The following is a 27,511-nucleotide window of genomic DNA, read 5'->3' on the forward strand; positions in this document are numbered from 1 at the left end:
AATAAACAGATAAGCCGCATTGGACTATATGCCGCCAGATTCAAAATGAGGGAAAAATGGTGGCTTAGAGTATGAAAATTACAGTACATTACTCTATCTTGGCGAGGGACTTAGTCTTAAGTCTTCCTCATTTGTCTATATTAGACTGCCTCATTAGTGGCCAAGGCAATGGGAAACAAAATACTCGCTTTCCAATGCAGATTTTATCAACTTGACAGGGATTTCGTCAATACACAAAATTGGTTCCACGCAAAAATTCCAATGTCACAATATAACACATTTAATACAACCCCTAGCAAAAAGTATGGAATCACCCGTCTCGGACGAGCACTCACTCAGACATTTTATTATGTAGAACAAACTTGGATGAAAAACTCGAAAAAATAATGAATTAGTTAAAAAGTGCAACTCCTTGGCATTCAGAAACACTAAAAGAAATTAACAAAAACATTGTGGTGGTCAGTAAATGTTACTTTTACAGAGCAAGTGCAGGGAAATACAGTATGCTCCATAATTATTGGATTTATAATAATTATGTGTTTTTTAGCTTCTAATATTTTTTTTTTTCTTCTAAATAATATGGGACCTTAATGGAAAAAAAGAGAAAAATCCAACCTTCAATACAAGTGCATTTATTCAGTGGGGGAAAAAATCCCACATAAAGAAATAATTATTTGACATCAAATAATGTGTGTCACAATTATTAGCACCCCTGGTGTTAATACTTTGTACAACCCCATTTTGCCAACAAAACAGCACCTAATCTTCTCCTATAATGTTTCACAATATGGGAAAAGACAGAAAGAGGGATGTTCAGCCATTCTTCTTTGCAGAATCTCTCTAAATCATCCAGAGACCTGGGTCCTCTCCTCTTCAGCTCACCCCACAGGTTTTCAATGGGGTTGAGGTCTGGGGACTGAGATGGCCATGGGAGGAGCTTGATTTTGTGCACTTTTGAACTAATTCATTACTCTTTCAAGCTTTTTGTCAGAGTTTGTTCTACATAATAAAATGTCTGAGTGAGTGCTCGTCCGGAACTGGTGATTCCATACTTTTTGCTAGGGGTTATATGCTTAGAAAAGTGGAAAAAGGACACATACCCAACCATGAGGAATCCCTGATATAAGGGAACAGAAGCGAAGTAGAATATAGACGAGAAGACTGCCTGATAAGGATGAAAAGATGAAATAAAAATTAATAAAATAAAATAAAAAAGACTTTTAAATTCTTTGTAAAAACAATCTATGAAAAGGTAGAATTAAAAACCTACCTGCATAACCGAGATGATCATGCCACGGTGCATGACAAACTGTCCCAGGGCTGCCGAACGCTTGTAGCTGTTCCTGCCGTGCACCATGAGGAGACGGCCGATGTGCTTGAATTGCGTGATGGAGAAGTCGGCCGCCAAAGATGCCTGTTTTCCTTCCTGTTGTAACCAGAGAGAAAGAAGTCAAACCAAAATGGCTCAAATGGCTACAGGGTCTCAGATGACATTTACCTTTCCTTCGATTCCAATACCACAGTCGGCAGCCTGGATCATGCTGACATCATTCCCACCATCCCCTGTCACACAAAACAGATAACGGTATACAGTAGTAGTATGGATTTGTTAGGCATGGTCACATTTAAATGTGATTAAAAAAACAAACAAAAAAAACCCTTGTAATTTAAAAAATATATATATCCATGAAGTACAAATCAATTACCCAAGTGAACCAATTTTAAGAAAAATGTAGAATCTTTCATTTTAGTATTTTAGCTTGCATATGATCTGCTTATGCTGATAAAGTTTGGTCTAAATTGATGCGACCAAAATTTAAAAAATAAAGTACAGTGATCCCTCACTACACAGCTTTTGCACCCTCAGTGCATGGCGGATTATCAAATCTTGGTATAGGTATCTTTTTTAAGGATAATGGAGTTCTAAAAACATATCTATGTACACTTTAATTCATCAACATCTGTATGTACACTTACACATACACACATATGAGAGTGAGAGAATAAATCTACAGTACGTATTTATAGATTATTTTATGTATGTTATTATATTAATATTTTATTGTTTACATACAGTGGGGCAAATAAGTATTTAGTCAACCACCAATTGTGCAAGTTCTCCAACTTGAAAAGATTAGAGAGGCCTGTAATTGTCAACATGGGTAAACCTCAACCATGAGAGACAGAATGTGGAAAAAAACAACAGAAATCACATTGTTTGATTTTTAAAGAATTTATTTCCAAATTAGAGTGGAAAATAAGTATTTGGTCACCTACAAACAAGCAAGATTTCTGGCGGTCAAAGAGATCTTCTTCTAACGAGGTCTAACGAGGCTCCATTAATGGCACCTGTTTTAAATAAATAATACTACGGTATAAAAGACACCTGTCCACAACCTCAGTCAGTCACACTCCAAACTCCACTATGGCCAAGACCAAAGAGCTGTCGAAGGACACCAGAGACCAAATTGAAGACCTGCACCAGGCTGGGAAGACTGAATCTGCAATAGGTAAAACGCTTGATGTAAAAAAAAATCAACTGTGGGAGCAATTATTAGAAAATGGAAGACATACAAGACCACTGATAATCTCCCTCGATCTGGGGCTCCATGCAAGATCTCACCCCGTGGCGTCAAAACAATAACAAGAACGGTGAGCAAAAATCTCAGAACCACACGGAGGGACCTAGTGAATGACCTACAGAGAGCTGGGACCACAGTAACAAAGGCTACGATCAGTAACACAATGCACCGCCAGGGACTCAAATCCTTCACTGCCAGACGTGTCCCCCTGCTGAAGCCAGTACACGTCCAGGCCCGTCTGTGGTTCGCTAGAGAGCGCTTGGATGATCCAGAAGAGGACTGGGAGAATGTGTTATGGTCAGATGAAACCAAAATAGAACTTTTTGGTAGAAGCACAGGTACTCGTGTTTGGAGGAGAAAGAATACTCAATTGCATCCGAAGAACACCATACCCACTGTGAAGCATGGGGGAGGAAACATCATGCTTTGGGGCTGTTTTTCTGCAAAGGGACCAGGACGACTGATCTGTGTGAAGGAAAAAAATGAATGGGGCCATGTATTGAGAGATTTTGAGTGAAAATCTCCTTCCATCAGCAAGGGCATTGAAGAGGAGACGTGGCTGGGTCTTTCAGCATGACAATGATCCCAAACACAGCCAGGATAACAAAGGAGTGGCTTCGCAAGAAGCATTTCAAGGTCCTGGAGCGGCCTAGCCAGTCTCCAGATCTCAACCCCATAGAAAATCTATGGAGGGAGTTAAAAGTCCATGTTGCCCAACAACAGTCCCAAAACATCGCTGCTCTAGAGGAGAACTGCATGGAGGAATAGGCCAAAATACCAGCAACAGTGTGTGAAAAGCTTGTGAAGAGTTACAGAAAACATTTGGCCTCCGTTATTGCCACCAAAGTATTGAGATGAACTTCTGGTATTGACCAAATACTTATTTTGCACCTGGATTTGCAAATAAATTCTTTAAAAATCAAACAATGTGATTTTCTGTTTTTTTTCCACATTCTGTCTCTCATGGTCGAGGTTTACCCATGTTGACAATTACAGGCCTATCAAATATTTTCAAGTGGAAGAACTTGCACAGTTAGTGGTTGACTAAATACTTATTTGCCCCACTGTATTGCAAATTATTCTTTAATGTTCTATGATAACATGCATTTACAGTAAATGGTTGTATATACACAAAAAAATATATGTTAAAGGGCAGATGAAGTGTTTTTCGGATTTCGGTGTAATTTGACGAATTTAGACTTGAGACGAGTTCGTAGATTTCTAACGCATAAATCAGAAAAGAATGCGTTTTTTTGTTTGTTTTTTTTTTTTAAGTTTTTTAGCACGACGTCAATTCTTCCTTCCCAAACCCGGAAGTGTGACGCCATTTACAGAAGGTAATAGAAGACATGGCAGACTTTATCCATAGCAGCACCAGCGATAGTGATATTTCCAGCGAAAGTACCTGTTCAGATCGCTTTTTTCATGCCATTAGCGATGACGAGGGCTTCCAGGAAAGATGATCTACACTTAATCCTTACATGTTTGAACCTGACGCGTCATATGACGACGATTTACTCGGCACAGCAGACTGTGGCGATGACGCCGATTGGCGGCTCGACACTTTGTGAAAGGAAGAGTGGTAAGCCTATGTCTAGTAGGGTAGTAGGGTTATGATGCATTCAATACAATTTAACTGAGTAAAGAGCTCAACAATTGAACTCTTCATCTGCCCTTTAAAAATTAGTGGGGTTGACACTAATTCATGGTTTTTCACTTTATGCAACCAGTTCTGGTCCCCATTAACCCTTTAACACCTAAGCCTATTTTGGCCGAATTTGCATGCATTTGATGTTGCCTTTATATTTCAAAGAAAAAATTGTTCACAATGGCCAAGTTGGGTCCCTTTTTTCAGGACACCTTGAACTTCATGTCCAAACTGTTGTTTTCTTCACTGACCAATTTTAATCCACATTTTGGACCCCAAAAAAACAAAAAAATCCCAAAATCTTTTTTCAAAATTTGTAATGTTGACGTCCCACTGACAACCAAACATGCTCGAACAACCGTTTTGAAGCTTGATCATATTTATTCAAGTCGTTAGGATAAACATTCAATAGAAAAAAATAAGATTGAATAGTTTTATGTTTGACAATTCAACACAAACAGCAGGTATGGTCATAGGCGTTTTTGGCCTTTACACATACTATGGTCAAAACAGGTTATATACAGTGCAAAATAGTGAGAAAAAAAATTATATATATCATCTAACACAAAAAGGGTTTGGAGGATATCTCTTTGTGAAGTTAGGTGTTGTACCCATCACATTATCAAAAGTATATACCTACATGCAATCAAGCTTCTCGAACACACATCTACATAAAAATTGAAAAGATTATAGATATATAGAAAAAATATATATAACATCAAAAAAAAGTATTTTAAAAAATATTGACAAGTAGTTCAGTTCAATTCAAAATTTGCAGGCATGTGACCCAATAAAGTTTTTTTTTTTTTTTGCGCAATCAATAAAGCTTGAACAGGTCACGGAGCTGCGTCACACACAACGTCACACAGCCTACTCTAGTCTTTCGCCGTTTGCGCGCTGCCGTCACTTCTATTCGCCGAGACGCCGAGTCATGCAAAGAAAAAGACGACAAATACAGCTCATCTTCCTCCTTGAGTTAATGAAATAATGCATTCGCTTGTGCTAAATGTAGTTTTATATTCATTCTGCACGTTTCAAAGTCGCTGGTTCAAACCAACCGGCCGTTCCTTTCGTCGCATGCCTCCCTTTCATTAGTTGGCGCCTCGTTCGGAAATTTATTAAAAATGATCACATTCGGTTCGTCCTTCTTGACATCAGAATGGCTCTTGGAATATGTAGTCTTTTGTGCTGCGTTTGGTTTTGAAAAAGGACAAGAAATGATGGAAATATGGAGATCGATACATGGTCCATGCAGCGTTTGAATGCATATTTATGAGTGCAATAAAACTATAAAACTCAAATGACATTATCTCCCGTTTTTCTTGGTCGAGTGACTTCAAATAAAAACTGGTGTGAACATCAACTTTCGCACTTTCGAATGAGACCAACCAGCGGCACGTGGGTGACGTAATTACAGCGTGACGAAGCTTCAAAGACGATATGCGTAAACGCGTCGCTGCCGACGGGTTCGGTGTTAAAGGGTTAACAGCGATAAGTAAGGGATCAATACTAAATAGGCTGGATTAAAACAGGGTGCCAGTCTAGTGTGGCTGATCTAGTTACTCAATCTTTGTTTATCTAATTAAAATGGAGCAAGATTGTGTTACAGGTAAATCTGTGTGGCCTGACTCACCTATGGCACAGGTCCTCTTGGCGGTGTGCTGTTGAAGCAGCGTGACAATCTGGGCCTTCTGCGTGGGGGAGCAGCGACAGCACACCACGGCGGGGCACTGGCACGCCAGCTCCACAAACTCGTGCTCATAGTAGCGTAGACACACCTCCAGGGAGTCGCCGGAGATGACCAGGGCGCAGTCATGCTTCCTCCTGAAGGCGTTAAGCTCCAGATGGGCTTCTCCTCGGTTCGTCACCTGAATATTAACAAGCACGGACGGAGTTAAAGGGCTTTACGGGCGAACATGAATTGTATCAGTTTTATGTCCAATTTTTCCATCTTCTCTAGCTTGTAATATGAGGAGAAATTGTGTCTGAATGCTTTCATGCTAGCGGATAAACTGTTGTGTTTGGGTCTCTTGATTGTTGGCCGATTCAAAGTCATATCATGTCAACCTTGGGTAACTTCCTGTTGATTGTATGGCATTCTTGCATCATTTCCTATTGATTTTGCTAACTTACTGTTGGTTTTTAGGCATTTCTGGGTCACTGACTTGATTTTGGGGCATTCCCTGGTCACTTCCTTTTAATTTAGTCACTTTCTGCTGATTTCATATAGTTGAGTTCCCCCAGGACTTCATTGATCTTCTCTCGAAGGTTTGCTGCTCTCTCATTCTCTTCCGCTGCTCTTGCTTGGTACCCAATCTGGATGTTGGGGGGGTGATGATGAAATCACCCCCCACTTGACCTGGCGTCCTGGCTCCCCCTTGCCGTAGCATATTTGTACCTTGGATGAGACACATTGTGCCTCATCAATCTCTAACTGTTATAGGTACCGTTGGAACGCCACAGCCTACCTGAGTATTGTTGCTGACCATGTCCATCCCTTTATGACCACAATGTACCCAACTTCTGATGGCTACTTTCAGCAGGATAATGCACCATGTCATAAAGCTGGAATCATCTCAGACTGGTTTCTTGAACATGACAATGAGTTCACTGTACTCAAATGGCCTCCACAGTCACCAGATCTCAATCCAATAGAGCATCTTTGGGATGTGTTGGAACGGGAGATTCGCATCATGGATGTGCAGCCGACAAATCTGCACCAACTGTGTGATGCCATCATGTCAATATGGCCCAAACTCTCTGAGGAATGCACCCAGTACCTTGTTGAATCCATGCCACGAAGAATTGAGGCAGTTCTGAAGGCAAAAGGGGGTCCAACCCGTTACTAGCACGGTGTACCTAATAAACCGCCAAAAGAGGTACACAGGAGAAGTAGAGGCCAGGAGAATAAACACTGTTTTCCAATAATCCAGCTAAGGTCTACTCTGAGTGGCAGGGTACCAAGACCACAGCAGACCCACCCAGGGCTGAGACTGAACAATACTGGAAGAGTATCTGGGAAAAAGACGCGTCTCACAACACTAACGCCCAATGGCTGGCAGACCTGCAGTCAGAACATCGCAACATCCCAGAACAAGACCCAGTACTCATCACAACAGCAGACATCCAGACAAGACTGTCCAAGATGAAGAACTGGACAGCTCCAGGGCCCGACAAGATTCATGCCTACTGGCTTAAGAAGCTAACTGCACTCCATGAACGCCTAGCAGCACAAATGAACCAGCTGCTGAGGTCGGGGACCTACCCAGAGTGGTTAACCCAAGGTCGGACAGTCCTCATCATGACCCCCAGAAGGGGACAGTACCATCCAACTACCGGCCTATCACCTGCCTCAGCACCACATGGAAGCTCCTATCAGGCATCACAGCAGCTAAAATGAGCAGGCACATGGAGCAATATATGCACAGGGCACAGAAAGGGATTGGCAATAACACCAGGGGAGCCAAGCACCAACTACTGGTGGACAGGGCAGTCGCCAGGGACTGCAAAGCTAGGAACACCAACCTGTGCACTGCCTGGATTGACTACAAGAAAGCCTAAGACTCAATGCCACACACATGGATACTGGAATGCTTGAAACTGTATAACATCAACAGGACACTAAGGACCTTCCTCCAGAACTCGATGGGGCTGTGGAAGACAACTCTAGAAGCCAACTCGAAGCCAGTTGCACATGTGAGCATCAAATGCGGTATTTACCTAGGAGATGATCTGTCACCCCTGCTGTTCTCCATAGGCCTAAACCCCCTCAGCCAGATCATCACTAAGAGTGGTTTCGGGTACCGGTTCCGAAGTGGAACAACCATCAGTCACCTCCTTTACATGGATGACATCAAGCTGTGTGCCAAGAACGAGCGTGACATCGACTCCCTGATCCACCTCACGAGAATATACAGCAGCTACATCGGGATGTCATTCGGACTAGATAAGTGTGGGCAAATGGTATCCAAAAGAGGGAAGGTGATCTCAACTGAAGGGGCTGAACTACCTGAAGGCAACATAACAGATGTGCAGGACAGCTACAAGTACCTAGGGATCCCACAGGCAAATGGAAACCATGAGGAAGCGACTAGAAGGTCTGCCATAACCAAATACCTACAGAGGGTGAGCCAGGTCCTCAAGAGTCAGCTGAATGGAAAGAGTAAGATCCAGGCCATTAACAGCTATGCCCTACCACTAATCAGATACCCTGCTGGCATCGTATCCTGGCCACTGGAAGAGATGCAGGCTACCGACATCAAGACAAGGAAGCTCCTTACAATGCACGGAGGGTTTCAGCTTAAGTCCAGCATCCTGAGGCTCTACACAAAGCGGAAAGAAGGAGGCCGAGGACTAGTGAGCATCAGAGCCACGATCCAGGAGGAAACTACATCCCCTCAAAGAATACATCATGAAAATGGCCCCCAGTGATGACCTGCTCGGTGAATGCCTCAGGCAACAGAAGCCCAATAAGGAGGAGGACCCTGAGGAGCTATCATGGATGGACAAGCCCCTGCATGGTGTGTACCACTGACAAATTGAGGAGGTAGCTGACATGGGAAAAACATACCAGTGGCTGGAAAAGGCCGGACTGAAAGACAACACGGAGGCACTGATCATGGCAGCACAAGAACAGGCCCTTAACACAAGAGCAATAGAGGCTGGGGTCTATCACACCAGACAGGACCCCAGGTGCAAGCTATGCAAAGAAGCCCCTGAGACAGTCCAGCACATCACAGCAGGGTGTAAGATGCTAGCAGGCAAGGCATACATGGAACGACATAACCAGGTAGCAGGCATAGTGTACAGGAACATCTGTGCCGAGTACGGACTGGAGACCCCGGAGTCAAGGTGGGCGACACCTCCGAAGGTGGTCGAGAACAACTGAGCCAAGATCCTGTGGGACTTCCAGATCCAGACAGACAAACTGGTGATGGCCAACCTGCCTGACATAGTGGTGGTGGATAAACATCAGAAGACAGCAGTAGTGATAGATGTAGCAATCCCGAGCGATAGCAACATCAGGAAAAAAGAACATGAAAAGCTGGAGAAATTTCAAGGGTTGAAGGAAGAGTTGGAAAAAATATTTGGAGTGAAGGCAAGAGTGGTGCCAGTAGTGATCGGGACACTAGGGGCAGTAACCCCCAAGCTGGGTGCATGGCTCCAACAGATACCAGGAACAACGTCCGACGTCTCCATTCAGAAGAGCACAATCCTAGGGACAGCTAAGATCCTGCGCAGGACCCTCAAGCTCCCAGGCCTCTGGTAGAGAGCTTGAAAAGAGAGACCATACCGCCAGGGTGGGCGAGACAACAATTTTTTTATTTTTTTATATCTACACACATATATATCTACACACATGTATGTGTATATATATATATATACACACATATATATACATATATATATTTTTTTAAAAACGAGTTTTGGGGGGAACTGAACTTTTAGGCTAATGAAAATACAACCCTGCGTCGTGTAAATTTTTGGTTAGAACATTTTGGCATTGGAATGGAGAATATTGGGTGTGCAATGTGGGGAAGAAAAATGTGCCATAGTTTGGACAAGTAAAAAACACGGAGAAATAACTTACTAACTAACTGATTGAACTCTACCATAAAGATAGGGTGACCGAACGTGCGCTTTTGCCCGGACACGTCTTTTTACATCCTACCCGGTGCATCCGGCGGGGTATTATAAATTCATGAAAATGTTTGGTTTTCATTATTTTTCACGAGACCAATTTGTGTGTGTTGAAACTGATGCCTTGCACAGAATACTATAGTACTGTGCTGCCTGTGACGCGTTCCTACGTACTATTAATTCGATATTTATGCCCGAGGTAATAAGACTTTTTTTCCACGTACTATTACTACGAGAATAGAAAATCGGATTATAAAGTAGGGCTAATGTAGCTGAAAAAGCAGCTACGTACTTCACCTAGCGCGTTGCCGCCTCTGTTAAAATCAACAATATTGAATTTGAAGGCATCTTGTGTTTTAGAATCCGATTTACAAATGAGGAAATCCTTAATATATTGGCTCACCTATATAAAATTATTATCCATAGAATGATTTATCATAGACTTCATAACCTATTGACCTGACACTTAGTCATTCTTTGCTTCACGCTTTACCATTGGGGGCCGAGCTTGAAGCTTCATTTAGTAATAGTCAGCCGAAGACGGCACACGGTCATGTCAAAGCCGGGTTTAAGCTTGGATTTTTGAAGAACTACGAAAGCTGTACCTCAAACAAACAGGAAGGATTGTCTCAGGAGTGATTTGCTTGAGGATTCAATGTAAATATTACATTTTTCGTACCATGCATGCATTTTGAAACTCTGGGGGAAAAAAAATAAAATGGGAGAATGGCTACGGCATTGGCGTTATTCTTCGACATATATACGTTAAATAGATGCCTAATTGCCCAATTTTTAGCTCTTTTAACAAAGAATCAAGACAGTTTTACGCCCATATGTATAAAGAATTCAATGATTGAAGTAAAAAGCTCTTTGCTGTGGACTTGATGTAAGGCGGCACCACAGTGAACTTAAAGACGAGCCGCTTATTCGCCATATTTACGCAAAATACATGTTAACTGCAAGCTTTCTTTTGCTTTTAACCAAGAATGTTTTACGTCCATATCTATAAAGAATTCAGGGATTTAAGCATTTATTCAGAAGCATTTCAACGTAAAAACCTCATTGTTTTGCTATGGCGGCCATGTTGGATTTTGTATCTCTAGATTTTATTTTAGACATTTCTGCGTGCATATTAAAAAACAATCAGCTTTTACGTGTTTTTTATATGTAATATTTCAATCTAAAAACTTTCTGTGAAACACCCTGGTCCTACTCCAATGACAACAAGCAGATCTTCGTCTTTGACCCCATGCACCTTTGGAAGAACATCTACAGCAGCTTCCACAACAACGGCTGTATGGTGCTGGCCAGGTGTCCTGGGGCTGAAGTAAGTGGCCAGCATTATTCACTTTATAAAAAAGATTAATCAAAACACCTATCTTTCTAAGACAAACATGTTTTTTTAGGAGCCTGAGAGGATGAGGACGGCCCGATTCTCGAGCCAGAAGGTGCTGGCCAGGTGGGAGAACTACAAGTCTGTCAAAGCCGGCTACAAGTTGACACAGAAGGTGCTGGCGCGCACTTCGATCGAGAAGCAGAGAGTCGGGCTCATCATGGTGGTCGTAAACCCCAACATGGCCGCACAGGCAAGGAGGAACACAGCGACACACAGAGATGTTACAGAGAACAAGGGAGACCTGGAGACGGGCCAGGCGGTCCTCAAGTGGCCATCTCTCCCCATGGCCCACATGGCGAGGAACAGGTCGAGGTGACCAGAAAACGCAAGGCATAGAAAAAGGCTATGTGATGGTTGAAAGACGAGGTCACATCCTGGTAACACCACATACTAATACTTTGTTGTAATTGTCCCCTAAAGTGCTAAAACTAAACAAAAAAAATTAAAGGCTAAAGTGACTTATTTGTTAAATTAGTATTGTTGTGAGGCAACAGTTTGGTTTGCATTATTTTACTGGAAAAAGCTTTTTGTTACAAGCTGGATTTTCTACAGAAAAGGTATTATTTAGAACATTATTTCAGATGATTTGTACAATAAGAATTGGAAAGACAGCTATTATTTTATTCAAGGATGATTCACTAATACAGAAGTCTTTTTTTTTTTTAATCAAAATATGTTCACCCTATGTAAAGACGTGTATCCTTTAAGCTTTCTTTCTGATAAAAAAGGAGCGAAAGCACTTACCGGTCGGAAAACATGGATGTCCTGGTTTCTGGAGACTAAATGAGAGCTTTTGGCGATACACGTGGCCGTTTCCAGTTTGTCCCCAGTCAACATCCAGATCTAATTAAGCAAAATCAACAATATTTTACGCTTTCTGCGCCATTTCAACTGGCCAAAGTCACCATCTCGTGGCCCACCTTGATGCCAGCATTCCTGAGCAGTTCCAGCGTGGGCCTGACGTCAGTCTGCAGCTGGTCCTCCACGCCGGTCAGACAGAGAAGCTCCATCTCCCGCTCCAGGCTCTCAACCACCGCTGCCACCTTAAGGGTCCGGTCGTGGATGCTCAGCTTGGCTTGGTTGTAGCGACCCTGTGGAGGAAGTCCGCAGGAATCATGTTATGATGTGAAACAAAAGTGTGATGACTTGTCCACTTGTACCTCAAAGTCCTGGTACTGCTCCTCAGAAAGCGACTTCTTAGCCACTACCAGCGTTCTCAAACCTTCTCTGGCCATGTTGCCACACTGACAGAAAATAAAGGTTAATTTTGGGTTATTCCAGAATTTTTACTTCAAAATTATTTAAAAATAAACGTTTACAGCTCGGGTTCTGTGGTATTCATCAATATTAGCTAATAAACTAGCAAAGACTTGATTCGTTTAGATGAATGCTAACATTTTTATGACACGATTTATGTGATATTTAAAATATTTGGCAAAATTACATTAACAGGATTGCAAATCTATACTCATGTTCGAATTCTCTCTGGAGTACTGTAGAAGCTAGCTGTCATTGCTGAACAAGAGGACACAATTATATAAATAAGAATAAAATAGTCTTGTTTTGATCATATGAGTAACGGGGTTGCATGAGGTAGAGTGAGACATTCAATTAAGGCAAGCTATTTTACAGAAATATGGAGAATAGAAGAAGGGGCATAAATTTGCTCTGCCAGTGCTTTGGAAAACTGATGTCAAGTGTCCATTTAATTCACTTCTACCAAGATAAAAAAAAGGTTATGGTAACAGGGTTGCGTGCATACTGTATTGTGGGAAACGTTGGTATTTTAAATAAAAGATTATCCTAAACACACCCTTCTTCCTGCCCACGGCCCGCCCCGCGGGAGCCCTAAAGAGGACAATGTTTAACTATGCGTTGTCATTTTTCTCGGGAACTTTTTGTTGACTTGTGATATGGTGACCTTTGATCACGCCTGGGTCCTTTTGTGCCGTTTGATCGCTGTCGACCTGAATAAATTGTCAACTTGTGCTTTGAAGCCTTTTTCCAGCTTTCAAAATGGAGTCAGTACAAGGGGTTAAGACTAAGGCGAATGCGTGGAGTTTGGCCTTTTGGCCGGGTTGTCGGAAACTCGCCCACCCAGGTCGCTGGAGCTGCGCCAGCGCGGGTCCGGCGGTTCAGCTGGCGCGATTCCGGCAATCTGGCTAAAGGGTCAGATTCCTTAAATTTGTTGCATTGAACCATATTACTTTAGACTGTATTATCTCTGCTTTTACACTCAAAATTTCAAACTGAAGCAATACAAAATCGAATTATAGTAATGTTCCCAACACTGCAATGAATCAATGGACAATAAAATAGCTGCCGGTACAATGCAGAGGACACAGTAAAACAAAAGGAGACGGATGCCGCTTTCTTTTTTGATATGAGGGCTTGATTGGTTATTGACGAGCAAGCCTGACGGGACATCGTTAGCAGCTGTTGTTTGAGAATATGACATACTGTAATTACTCACTATCTGGGTCACTAATTAAATCAAAAGTCGCCCCCGGTGGTATACGACTCAATAATGCCAATATGATTATTATGAACATCGACCTTCGACCGGGTGTCGACTCGGCCTGTTGATCTCTCGATGAACGTCCTGATTAGCAGAGGATATTGACGTCCCGTCAGGGGAAAATAATAGTTTGTTCATGCATTCTTTAGGTCTGAGATCTCTATTCAAGGAATAATTACCTCCTCTTCCAGCCAATCGTTGTACTGCACTATGCTGGACATGGCAACGTCGGCGCCCTTCATGTAGAATGTGATGTCTCCTGTCGACTCCTCCTGGATGGAAAAATTAAGGGGGCGAAAAGTCAACAATAATTCTTAATGATATTATAGCAACTTTAACAATGTTGCTTTTGTTAAGAAAAATAAGTGTCTGACCCTGACAATGATGCCCATACGCTTGCTCTCTGAGGTGAACGGGAAGATCTCAAGGATATTGTAGGACAGGATCTGCCCGCCGGGCGTCTTCAACTGAAGGGAGGCCAGGTCTCTGTTAACCAGGGTGAGGCCCACACTCTCCGTCCACTGCACCAGCGCCACCTGTGGGTACAAAAGCAGATCAAAAACACATTTTGTTAACATTTTTGGTCATATTTTATTTGACAGTGGCGTCATAAGACTGTCACGAGACAGTCATAATTATGACATGACACTAGCATGAGCATTAATGAATACTTATAACAGATGACATTAAGTCTAGGTTCATACCGCAGGTCATTAGGCTAAATCCGATTTTTCTTCATATCTGTTCTTTGGTGTGTTTGTCCAGACTGCCTTTTTCCATTGAGCCTGTAAATGTAGTACGCATGTGCACTAACTCGCAGTCCGACCCACCCTGAACAAACTGACCTACATGCGCAGAAGCATCAAAACAAATGCCTACACATGCTGGTTGTACGTCATTGTAAGGCGATCATACTTTGATTTCCAAAAACAGGACACAAATATCAGATGTAAATAATCCCAGTTTAGTCTTATATTCAAAGTTTGTATGGATTGATAGAACGCATGCACGCACTGTGCGTGCATGACGCACACACATATGGGCAGTTTGCACAGACTCTCGGCCATGTAAGCAATATTAAAATATTGCTCATTTGCCGCACAGAAAGAAAACCAAGCATTCTCAGGTTTATCCTTCCCCAAGTCCCATTTTATTATTATTTTTATGACTGTTGGTATGCCCGCCTCTTCCCTAAAAGCTGAGTTCAAGCTAGGCGCAAACACTAATGCACAGCTCCATCGCTTTGTAGCTCCCTGCCTCTCGCTCTTTGCTGACGTAATTGTTGTATGAATTCCGATTTGGGAGACTTGAAATTTCAAACCGCACACGAAAGTGACATAGATCGAATTTCAAATGGTCCACTTTTATGCGATCTGTCCCGGTCAGACCATCAAGTTAGTCCCTCACTCGAGTTGGAAAAACACAATAAAATTGAATTTGTGCATTAAAACCTATGGTATGAACCTAGCCTAAGTGTTATCTGGCAAATTATGTCATTTAGAATAGATGTAAAAGATGCGGACAGGACATAAATGGAGTTAGTGATAAAATTTGCCGGATGACTCTTGATGACATCTGTCATAAGCATTCATTAATGTTAATGGCAGTGTTGTGTCATAATTATGACGTTTTATGACAGTTTTATGATGCCACAGTAAAATAAAGTGTTAAGACATTTTTTAACTCTGCTGGGACTGTGCTTTTGTTAGCCTGAAACGCTATGAGGGTCATTCCATACGAATTTCAAGTTTGTAATTTGCAAGGCCAAAAGGGGTCTAACCCAAAACCACTTGGAGTGTAGAATTTTGCAAGTGTCAATTTCTCATATAGATGCATCTCTAAAATAAATCTGAGCCATATTAGAGTTCTATAGTTTAATTTTACTACACAGTGAGTCTGAATTTAATGCTGTTTATTCATGGTTTTGAGTAATGCTGCAACGATTAATTGATTAACCCGAGTAATTCGATTAGAAAAAGGATTCGAATTAAAATTTTGATGCTTCGAGTATTCTTTTAACTAAAGTGGCAATGAAATTTGAAAGTGTTTGCCTTTAGTCTTATTGATTTGGGTTGATACACTGCCCTCTAGTGGCAACAGTGAATATGACATAACTCATTTCACACGGCTGAATCCAGATGTTCCCTGCTAAGACCAACGTAGGTTTTTGAGCTACTGTTTTTTAATGCATTCGTAATTTATTTTATATGTATATTTAGGCGCTTTTTGCGGGAATATGTGTTTGAACCATTTTTTAAGTGGATTGTTAAAAAATCCTTTAAAAAGTTAGCATTATAGCATTTAAGCTAGTGGACTTCTGCAAGCCATTTGTTCTTCTGTTGTACTTAGATCCTCATTTATTTATGTTTTTATACCGTTTGAGGCTCAGCTTGGCTATTTTTTATCTTCCTTATCTGATTACTCGATTATTCGAACTAACCAGTTCATCGATTAATCGACAACTAAAATAATCGATAGCGGCAGCCCCAGTTTTGAGTAATTATCACCAAGTTAGAAACAAATCATTCAAGGTGCTATGAAATGGTAACTATGTCAAAACTTAAAATGACTGCATTAATGTAATTTACATTTGGTATTGAATTTGGCACTCAAATCTGGCTTTTTCTTTATCATTTCATAGTTATTCCATCCAAAATAATGCATTGCGGCCACTTTTTTTCTCTGCAATTCTGGTTGTGACACCACTACCAGAATTGATGATCATTTTTAGCTACGCAGTGCTGCGTTAGCTTGCATATGTTGACGGAACACTTAAACAGCAACAAGAGAATAGAAAAACTATTTAAAGCATGCTCGCACATTGCAAAAATCTGAAGCTCATTCTGGGTTTGACATCTTCTGCTTGATATTTTTAGGGGTCGTGGCCAAGGCAACTGAGAAAGGAAGACTATTTAGGATCGAATTTCATAATTAAGGCTTTTCTGTCAGTTTTGTAGAAGGACTTGTGTCCAAAATATGCTCCATTATCATTTTAAAGTCACTTGCAGTCGTATTTTATCGCAACTTTAACAGACTTTCATGTCTTAAAGGGTTTATGTCTGATTGTTAAACAAATCGAGAGAAAACCCTCTGTACGGCGATATCAAAGCGATCAAGGCTGTCCATCCATCGTCTCTCATTGAGCGCCAGATAAGTGCTTTCCTGTCCCCCCCACCCTTCGCTCCATCCTCTATCTCCCCTCGGCAGGAACTGCAAGCCCCCACCAAAGCCCTGGAGCGAGTGTTCAGCTGCACACGACTCAACTCTCAATGGCTTCATTTTCAATTTTGCTCACTCAAAGGTTGTTATTATACTCTGACCTACAAATTGGGACTTCCTGTTAATACCCAGTCATCCATCCCACCCCACTCACACATACACACCCAACCCTTTGAGCTGTCTTCCTTACTCAACACATGTGAATCATTATCCGGTGTGTGAGTATACATGGCTGCAAACTTTCACTGCCGTTGACGATGACAGACGTCCAATCACCTGGCTCATTTTAATCTTCTGCTGCGAAAGATTTTATACTAGCCGACGTCCAATCCATTTGAAGAGGGAGGGTTGCCAGTAGGGAGGGGAACCTCTAGGCACCACACGATACGATACTATTTGCGAGACAAAGCTCACGATCACGATCTCACGATATGGCGATTCAACGATTATGGATATATTGTTCAGGAAATCATTCTACAAAACAACTAAAAAACAGGAAAAACAGGGTATCTTAACCCTTCTGCTGTAAGTGTATCACTAGTAGATGTCCAATCTATTTGAACTCAGAGGGTGGCAGCAAATGAACCCCTCCCACTTCACACAGGCCCCTCCCACTTCTATCGCCGTTGTGGCGAGCCAATGTCAGGCAACGACGCAATGTTGGCCATTTCAATCATTCCCTGTTGATTTTCAGTCAATTCCTGTTGATTTTGGGGCATTTGAGGATCACTTTGTGTCAATTTTATGAATCAATTCCAGTTTATTTTGGGTTACAGAAACAGGAAGTGACCTGGGAATTAAAAGGATGTGACTCAAAGTAAACAGGAGGTGACCTGTAAATGCCCTAAAAAGAACAAAGTAAATGCTCCAAAAATCGGAAAGCATGACTCTGGTTTCGAATGAACGAACGTTCATTCGCCCTCCCCGGTTTTAATGAACTGGCCGTCGAGCGCCATCAATGGTAGCTATAGAGTTAACTACTCTATTATGGTGGAAGATTTTGGTAGCAACTTGTTTCCTTTTTTTTTTTTTTCACCTTTTAAAGCAATATAAACATTGACACCTTTTTAAAGCGATACGTATTAGGGATGTGACAAAATATCGAAATGGTGATATATCGTGATACTTTGTATCCCAAAAGGTTAGCGATATGCTCTTTCCAAGAACCGAGATGTCGTTTTAAAAAGGTGTCAATGTTTGTTTAAAAAACAAAAAACAAAAAAAAGGAACCAACAAGTTGCTACCAAAATTTTCCATCATAATAGTGTCTCAGTTGACTCTAAGGCTGCCATTGACGGTGCTCAAAGCCCAATCCATTTTGACTGGGCACGTTCGTTCATTCGAAACCAGAGCATTCACAGTCATTCTGTCTGATTTTCAGGGCATTTACAGGATACTCGCTGTTCATTTTATGGCATTTACAGGTCATATTCTGTTGAGTTTGAGTCACTGCCTATTCATTTGGGTGATTCCCAGGTCACTCCCTGTTTTGTAACTCATAATAAACAGGAAGTGACCCATAAAATGCCCCAAAATCAACAGGAAGTAACTGAAAATCAACAGGTAAATCACCGTAAATGGCCCAAAATTACCTCATTGGCTGCCACTGACGCCCATAGACGTTCAATCCATTTGAAGTGGGAGGGTGGTTCAAATGGATTGGATGTCTACGAGTGATAAACTCATTCCAATTCACAGCAGAAGCTTGTTTTTCTGTTTATTAGTTGTTTGTAGAATATCCTAGAATGATTTCCTGACCGATGTCTCGATAATCGTTGTATCATCAGATCATCGTTATCGTGAGCTTTGTAGCGCAAATCATATCCAGGCATGAAAATGGGTCAGGGGTTAAAAAGGTGAGAAGGGTGTGGAGGAAATATGTTCCAGTACACTGTACACCCCAACAAAATATTGAGCTCTGTCAACCCACACTGTGTTTCAGCAGGGCCGTGCAGAGACCGGTGGAGGGGCGGGTGCTTGTAGATCAAAAGGGGCACATAAACAAGTATTTAATACACCTTAAAACAACATCACTTCAATTTTAACCAGCTTTAGATAATAATTGGCTGCGACTGTGACATACTTTAATTGGGAGGGGGCAACAGAGAATAGAAATCAAAACTGTCATCAACACTTTCTGCTGTGACTCAGTCAGTCTGCCTCTTTTCTTCCTTCAACCTCTGCATCAAAAACTTCAACTTGTTCATCTGAGAACAAACCACATCAGATGGTCACTGAGCCACCAACAGCAGTTTTCTCAAAACTATTACATACTTAACAACTCTAGCACCTAATGATTAATAAAGCAATGACATAAAATCTTATAGAAAAATAACATTGTAATTGTGTTTATAATTGTTCTTAATACCCGACTATCCTTGCAAACTTGTTCTTACCAGGTCTGCTATTCACCCAGCTGATGAGGTATCCACTGCCTTGAGCAGCCTCATCCAACTCCTTTTTTTATCCCTCAATCTCCTTTCCCTACGAGGCATGTCTATGTAATGAAATATAAATATTAAAAAAAAAAAAAAAAAAAAAAAAAAAACAGACTCCCCGGTGGCTTTTAGTTTTAAAGCTTTCTTAATTTCTTTCTCTCTCAATAACGATGGAGGTAGATTTGTGTTTTTATTATTCAATCAAAAAACAAAGTTACTTCTATCAAAAACAAAGTTGCTTCAATCAAAATACAGTATATACTTTTAATCCCAAAAAAGTCACTTCAATTAAAAAAAAAAAAGTTTTTGATTGCAAAAATAAATTTGAGACAAAAAAAAGCATTTGAAAACTATTTTTCTTGATTGAAACAAATTTTTCCATTGAAGTAATGTTTTGCGTTTGGGCCACATTTTGGCTAGGACATTTATGTCTTTATTATTCAATCAAATAAGTTGCTTCAAACAAAAAAATATATATAAAAAGAAAAACTTTGCACATGTGTCAATCACCGTTTAACAAAGCCTGAGAGGGTTTGGGTAGACTCACTATGAAGCATTTAATAAAGCCAAGCATTTTTTACTACTTTATTCTTGTTTAAAAATAATTCGGTGGGGCAGTAACATGTTTAAAACATCATAATTCTTACATTTTGAAGTGCTTGAAAACCATTTATAAATGATACTTTGGTGAAAAAAAGTGAAAAAACATGTCTTATATATATGTATCTTTTTTCCAATGTAAAATCTGAATAAATACATTGAACACGCACAAAAAAATGGGGGGGGGGGGGGGGCGCTACTTCGCGGTTTTCACTTATTGCGGCGGGTTCTGGTCCCCATTAACCGCGAAAAACGAGGGATCCCTGTATTTCTGAAAAGCTTTAAGAGTCATTCCCACCACTCGTCGGCCCGGTGTTGTGCCGACACCGGCCGTCAGCTCAAGTTCCAGCCGAAAATAACGCGTCTCAGGTGGACGACGGGAGCGATACGAGGCGCCCCCCTCCATCCGAGAGCATGCCGCTTAATTTGACTCAACAGTGTGTTTCTTCGTTTATATTACCGCTAAATACACAAGCTTGACGCCAATTTAACGGGTGCTATTTTTTTTCATGGGAGATTTGGCTAGCTCTGGCAGTGTTCAACGCAAGCTGCAACGAATGACAGTAACTTTTTTATATCGCAAAATGTGAAAACGATTGAAACCATTACTCACCAAATTCAATCTGCTGGCAAATACAGGCAAGTGTGTATGCTGCGCTCTGGTCTGCCCCGGTGTGGATCAGGCCTGCTTTTTGTTTTCGCAGCTTTGCAATGCAACCAAAGGCTCTCCGAGCACTCCCATGTACACACGGAAGGAGTGCGCGCGTTTGGAATAATGGAACGCAGCTTGGGCCGATGATTGGTTCTTGTCAGCGAAGCATCTAGAAGGATTTGCCGACTGTCCAAGTGTCATTTTTCTAAAGAACCGATTTCTCAAGTGCTCAGTTTACGTACTAAGTTAATTACATGATGATGATAATAATAATTTTAAAAAATCTCCCGAACCCCCCCACCCTCCCAAAAATAATTTCTCCTCGGATCTACGCAATTCACGTAGGTCCCCCTTTCCGACTTCAAAACGGCGAATTTCGCCGAAAGGTGAGAGATTGTCATGCCTGCATATCGTATCGTGACGTACCAAGAGGTTCCCACTCCTAATATGTATCTCAATTTTTGGCATGAACATATCGATAACCTCTTGGGATGCAAAGTATCACGAGTATCACCATTTCGATATTTTGTCACACACGGAATGAAGCAACTTTCATTCGCTACCACCCTTCCATTCAGCAGACCCTATCGCGGTAGGATGGCAGCCAATAGACATGTGCCGTCGGGATGGTATGAACTATTTTTTTAAGTCCCAAAAATGCATGGAAAAATCCCTCGCTTGCAGCTGCAAGGCTTGACCCTCCCCCACCGGTTATTGCTCAGTGTCAGTGAGTCAGCTGTGCTACACGATGGCTGGAGGAGGGTAAACTCCTGAACTTTGTCGCCTATCGAAGAAAACGAAATCGCCGGCTACAGAAAAGTTACAGACGGGCGCGGAGGAGGAGGGCCAACCGACATGTAAAAATGTTAGCGGAGGGTGGCTGCTGAGGAGGCAATACCTCCAATATGATTTCACATTTATACAAAAATAAAGGTTAGTAAACACTGTCATGAACGTTTCCCACCAGCTACGAGAGTTAACCCCAGCGTGTTTAGTGTCTAGTGGTGGTAAAACTTGGTGTTATTTTCTCTCTGGCAACTGTGTTGAGAAAGAGTGTGTGTATAATGTAAACATGATACGAGTCATACACATGTGATTTTTATGGAAAATAATTCAATTGTTTTTGTACTGAAGGTAATAGTGTTGGCTGCGGGTTTAGGCTCAGATAAAGGCCTGCATGTATTGTAATTTCATTTAGAATTTTTTTTTTTTTTAACATTAATTTTTACTTAACTTTATACTTATGATCTAATTTGCTAATAATTAAAAAAAATAAAAATAAAAATCGTGTTCGATGGAAAAACTTTTTTTTTTAAACCCAGATATCTCAAAGGAACACATTTTAGAACTGTAACTGCAATACCGTGATACCGGGAAACCGTGATATTTTGGCTTAAGGTTGTCATACCGTCAAAATCTCATACAGGCACATGCCTAGCAGCCAACGGGTGAAAAGCCTTGATTTTAATTAGGGATGTCCCTGATCCAATCACTTGATTAATTAACAAAATAATCCAGAAATACAATGACATTGCCAAAAGAAACAAAAATATATACATTTTATACTCCGCAACACTCCCGGAAAAAGCAGAAGAGCAAGTACTGTAAAGAGTACAGTACAGTAACATGTTTGCAACTTTTGTTCAAATTAAAGAAAAAAAAACAATGCACTTTCTTTCCTTTAAACAAGACATGGAACAACTTATACATGCATTCCTCTTTAGTAAATTGGACTATTGCATCGGTATATTTACAGGTTTTAACTTAAAAAAAAATAAAGTCAGGAAGCTGCAGCTAGTACAGAATGATGCTGCCAGAGTCCTTACAAATAAAAGGAAACTGGACAATATTACACCGGTTCTGAAATCGTTTCACTTGCTTCCAGTGAGTTTAAGGATAGACTATAAAATACTATAACTTCTTGGACCAAAATACATGCTTGATTTGTTTGAGCCCTACGAAGCGCAGGGGGAGGCAGCATTTAGTTATTATGCTCCTCACCTCTGGAACAAGGTACCTGAAGGTCTGAAGTGTGCTAAAACTGTTAGCTCCTTTAAATCAGGGCTAAAAACGCTATTGTTTACCACAGCATATATTCATAACTGTCTATATATTTCAAATTTCAAGTTATTTGATTTTTATTCTTTTTTGTTTGTTTTATTTCCTTTTACGATTTCAATTATTTTTGAATTCACTTGATGATTTAATGTACTTTTTACGTGTATTTCCTGTTTCAATTGTCTTTGCTTTTAATTTTCTTTTTGATTTAATGGGATTTTCACGAATCATTTCATCTCTGTGGATCTTCATGTGATGTGAAGCACTTTGAATTGCCTTGGGTTGAATTGTGCTATACAAAAAAAATTGCCTTGCCTTTCTTTTTGGTATCTGATCGGGACTCTGTATCGGCAGATTCTCAAAATTAGGTGACTCGGACACAGGTGCAAATATATGCGAACGGGACATCCCTAATTTAAATGCTTAGATTGGGGTTTCTCAAACCTTTATGGTCCAGGAAGCAATAATAAGATAAACATATTACTTATGTTCAATTGGTGTTAAACCCTAAATGGCATGGGGAGTTTTTTTGCGGGGTAAAAGTTGTAATGTTATGAAAATAAAAGTACTTTTAAGGGGGGGACAGGTGTTCACATGAGCAGAGACACAATTTGCCAGGATATAAAGCTGTACCCTTACATGAATTATTCTTTTTCCAAGTCATAATGTTAAGATATTAATTCAGTTCCAGTGACATGAAAAGTCAAAAAACCATTAAACAAATAAATAAAGGTTTTAAGGAAACCAACTTATGTTTCACTGCCGATTCTTAATGTATTTTTTCTGTTGAAAGTCTGAGTTTACATAGTCATAATACAATATTGTGTAGACCTGAAGATATCAAAGTGCTCTAAATCGGCTGACACTTAAGTAAATCTACAAAACTGTAAAGTATTTTTCCTCTAAAGAAATCAAATGTATTCTATAATAGGATGTTACTGCTATAATATTATAAATTTTGTTTATAATACACCGCAATTACATAATAGCTTTTAAATGGGGATGTTGTTGGCACTAGCATTATTTACGATTGCAAAGGTCTTCCAATTGGAGAACTGAAGCGGATCATTAAGAGGTGATAGTACATTCAATGATCATGGAAAGACAAAGAAACAAAAAGAAGAACAAAAGACAACACTAGAAGGGGAAAAGGGGCCTCTTGTCACCTCTGGGAGTAAATTAAATATTGATCAATCCAAGTGAGTCAATGGATTTTAGGGGTGCGGCGGTGTGTGAGGGAATTGAAGTAAATATATACATCAGCAGAGACAGGTAGGCAAAATAACAGATTTTGCTTTCCCTTTATCTGCTTTTTGATTGGCGTTCTTGATAATAAAAAAAAAATAAAAATAAATAAAAAAAACCACCAACATCTTGGGATAGCCAATTCATAGACTATCTCAACTAATCAATAAGTCGTTCATATATGCATCCATGTTGAAAGGTACCGCTTCTATAAAAAAACAGCAAAAAGAAATGGCATTCCCTCTTAAATACATATGAACATTTTAATTGGAACCACAGCAAAAAATAAATGAATCAGGACGACGTAGAACATGCCTGATGATGCCTTTGGGGAAGAGTTTTCGTTTCCTTTGGCTGAGGTCATAAATTCTCAGAATGGCCTAGAGAGACCTTTAAATAGCTTAACCTCCTTCAGGAGCTCACAACCTTTTGGCTAGCTGCTCATAAAATGACAAATTGGCACTATTTAGATCATTTGGTAAGACTATACCATTAGATTGGAGGGGAGGTGTGGGTGTTACCTCATCAGGACTGGAGGCCTGGTAGGTGCGATTGTCGTCGCTAAAGTCTTGGTCGGCCTCCGCCGTATCAGTCTCGCCGGATGGCTCATAGACTGGGGTGACATTGTGGCACAACGCGATGGCTTTCACCGCCTCGTGAATGCGGCTGCTGACGCTCTTGCGGACTTTGGGGCCTGGAGTTTGGGATTTCTGGGAAACCGTGGTGGAGTCGCCAGTGCTCCCACTGGTAGAATTCTGACAAGAAATGACGGTCATACTTTGAAAACAATGCTATCATCATCATGATGCAATAATTACACAAAAGTGGGGCCCCATCCAATCAAAAATTCCTTGAAACAAAATGTCATTAACAATTTTCATTTCAATTTTGTATGCTTAATGCAGAAATTATACAAGTACTTGTTAGTATTATCTATAAATGAAGCTGCGTACCAACCATGTTTGGCGTACATGGAACTGCATTTCATAAAGCCGTGTGCCCGCCACCTTTTCTGTATTATAATATACAATTACAGTATTGTCATTTGTCACTGTATCATTTTTTAAAATTTAATAACCATTTGATGACTTTCATTGTCTTAGGTATACAACAATATTCAATATATATTCGAAAATACGTGGCGGCCACACAACTTCATGGAATGCAGTCCAGTGTACACCACACGGTGTTAGTGCACAACTAAAACTATAATTAAAAAAGTCATAAGTTTTGAGCAAAATTTAACGTGTTGCCACTGCAGTGTTGTTTTCGTCAACAATGACGATAGCGAAAATATTTCGGCGGACAATTTTTTTCATGACTATGACGTGACAATAACGAGCTAAAATCCTGGCTTGAAAGACGACAACATAATGAGACCAGAGGTGGGTAGTGAAGCCAAAAATCTTACCTCAAGTACAAGTAGTGTTCCTTCAAAATAATATTACTCAAGTAAAAGTAGTCATCCAAAAAATGTACTCAAGTACAAGTAAAAAAGTATTTTGTCAGAATACTCAAGTAATGAGTAACATTGTGAGTACGTGCTTACGCTTTTGATTTTTTTTTTTTTAAACAATGGTATTTTTTTCTCTCTGTGAACTGTTATTATTATACTATAACCTTTTAAATAACCACTTTAAGCCAAAGAAATACAAAAAAAAACCCCATTGAATTCCGGCGACAGAAAAAAAAATCTACAGAAATGAAGCATTATTCGTCCAAAGAGCATGAGTGCCCTCTAGTGGAGAAAACATATTTCCTGTTATAAAACTAAAAGTGTCATATCTCCGGTTTTCCGTGGTCAATTGGTGCCAAATAAAAACTAGGGGAAGAGATTAAACTGCGCTTTCGAGTTGACGGCGGCGCTCTTTGTCAAATACTTAATTTTTTACAGTGCTTTAAAGTCTCCATGTGATTGAACAGGCCGGCGTGATCATAGAACAGCAAGCTGCTTGAGTCCAATTGGTATAATGGAGTCATGCGATTATTGTTGGTTAAGCCAAAGTTGGTGTCTCTTGCAAGAAAAAAAATGTAAAAATCTAATATGTAGATTAAAAAGGAAAAATGTAACAACTAGTGTAGTCCAAAAGTAGAGGGGTATGAGTAGCGTTTCTTCTTCACAAATCTACTCAAGTAAAAAGTATGGCTTCGTAAAACTACATTTTTCTCAAAAAGTTACTCAAGTAAATGTAACGGAGTAAATGCAATGCGTTACAACCCACTTCTGAATGAGACTAATGCCAGTTTTCGTCTGACGAGACGACGACGAGACATAAATGAGACATGGTTTCTGTCACATGTCTACAATGCGTGACATTTTCATATTGTACGTGGAGTACGTCAGCTAGCATCGGAACAGTGTTTGGGTCGTTTCACTCATGTGCTGCGGCCGCTCCCTCACTCTCCTGACTAGGGGTTTAGGATGTGTTAAGCTAGGCTGTGCTACATCTTGCTAGTTTGGAAACATGGTAAGATTTGTTTTATCTTGGCAAGAGGGCATTTGCAATGTTACTTTAGCCTTTAAAGGTCTGTGCTGAGTGATCATCAGACGCTAAATGTAACGCATCGTGTTAGCGTGACATTTTAGTTAGCATTGGCTTCAGAATGGCGAGTGTCCTCCTAAAACACCGGCCAGTCTAAAGCAGAGCCACTTGGCTTTTCTGGTCAGTATAAGTATTATGGAGAGCCAGTTGGCAAAATTGCATTTATTAGATGTTACTAGTTTGTAGTTGCCTTCAGGAGGCTAATTGCTCATGGCTAGACTTTAAGCATAGCCAAAAAAAAAAGCCCAGACTTCCCAATGTTAAACGCTCGGACAACATTTATTTATTTATTACATACAGTTCGCGACTTCAAGGTGGGTTTAATTGAAAATAGTGTCCTGCTTTTCCTGCTGAGTCTGTATTACCATCACCAAGTTGGCGTTGTCCTTGTAGTTAATGGCTGCCAATGAGCTAACGGGTCTGACCTGAGCATAGGACTGGATGATATGACTCTGGATCTCATCCATGGTGTCGGTGCCATAGGATACAGTTCCAAGGTGCAGCCTCTTGAAGATCATCACGTTTTGTGTCAAAGTGCCTGCGGGCAACATGGATATCATTACAAACACACACATCACATCTAAATTATTTAATGTGAAGCAATATAATGACAAAATTATTGGGACACATTCAACCTGCAGCAACTGGAAAAGAATCTTTGCTGAAAATGCATCACATGACCCACATCCAAGCCTAATCTCATAGCTGATACATACAGCATGTCCTCTCTAATTACCGAACAAAACGCAAGCGAACTAAGTAAATGTACCTACAGGAGATGAGAGGGGGATGAGGACGATGGCGCTGTTTAATGGATGTTGCTGCCGGGATGTGCCACAGGGTTTAACTGGTTCTCTCTGATTGATTGCTTCTCATTCTATTAACCATCAACCTGGATAAATAGGCACTAAAATCTAATCCATCCCTACCTAGATCAGCGAGTTTTAGACAAAGCGAGCAGAGGGTGTTTAT

At 40.6% G+C, this 27,511-nt stretch overlaps 1 protein-coding gene across 3 annotated transcripts in view; it reads right to left on the reverse strand.

The window, feature by feature from the left end:
• Positions 1–27,511, reverse strand: part of atp9b (ATPase phospholipid transporting 9B) — an 88,272-nt gene that overhangs the window by 7,169 nt on the left and 53,592 nt on the right. For all 3 annotated transcript variants that reach the window (XM_057827890.1, XM_057827889.1, XM_057827891.1), the window contains exons 14-24: positions 26,965–27,077; positions 24,518–24,751; positions 14,159–14,320; positions 13,964–14,056; positions 12,427–12,510; positions 12,187–12,357; positions 12,011–12,109; positions 5,864–6,098; positions 1,499–1,563; positions 1,271–1,426; positions 1,101–1,165 (exon numbers count right to left, since the gene is read on the reverse strand). In XM_057827890.1, the coding sequence (XP_057683873.1) occupies positions 1,101–1,165; positions 1,271–1,426; positions 1,499–1,563; positions 5,864–6,098; positions 12,011–12,109; positions 12,187–12,357; positions 12,427–12,510; positions 13,964–14,056; positions 14,159–14,320; positions 24,518–24,751; positions 26,965–27,077 (1,477 nt within the window). The remainder of the gene's footprint in view (positions 1–1,100; positions 1,166–1,270; positions 1,427–1,498; positions 1,564–5,863; positions 6,099–12,010; positions 12,110–12,186; positions 12,358–12,426; positions 12,511–13,963; positions 14,057–14,158; positions 14,321–24,517; positions 24,752–26,964; positions 27,078–27,511) is intronic.

Source organism: Corythoichthys intestinalis, chromosome 22 (genome assembly GCF_030265065.1).
Source record: "Corythoichthys intestinalis isolate RoL2023-P3 chromosome 22, ASM3026506v1, whole genome shotgun sequence".
In the NCBI taxonomy this organism is placed as follows: Eukaryota; Metazoa; Chordata; class Actinopteri; order Syngnathiformes; family Syngnathidae; genus Corythoichthys; species Corythoichthys intestinalis.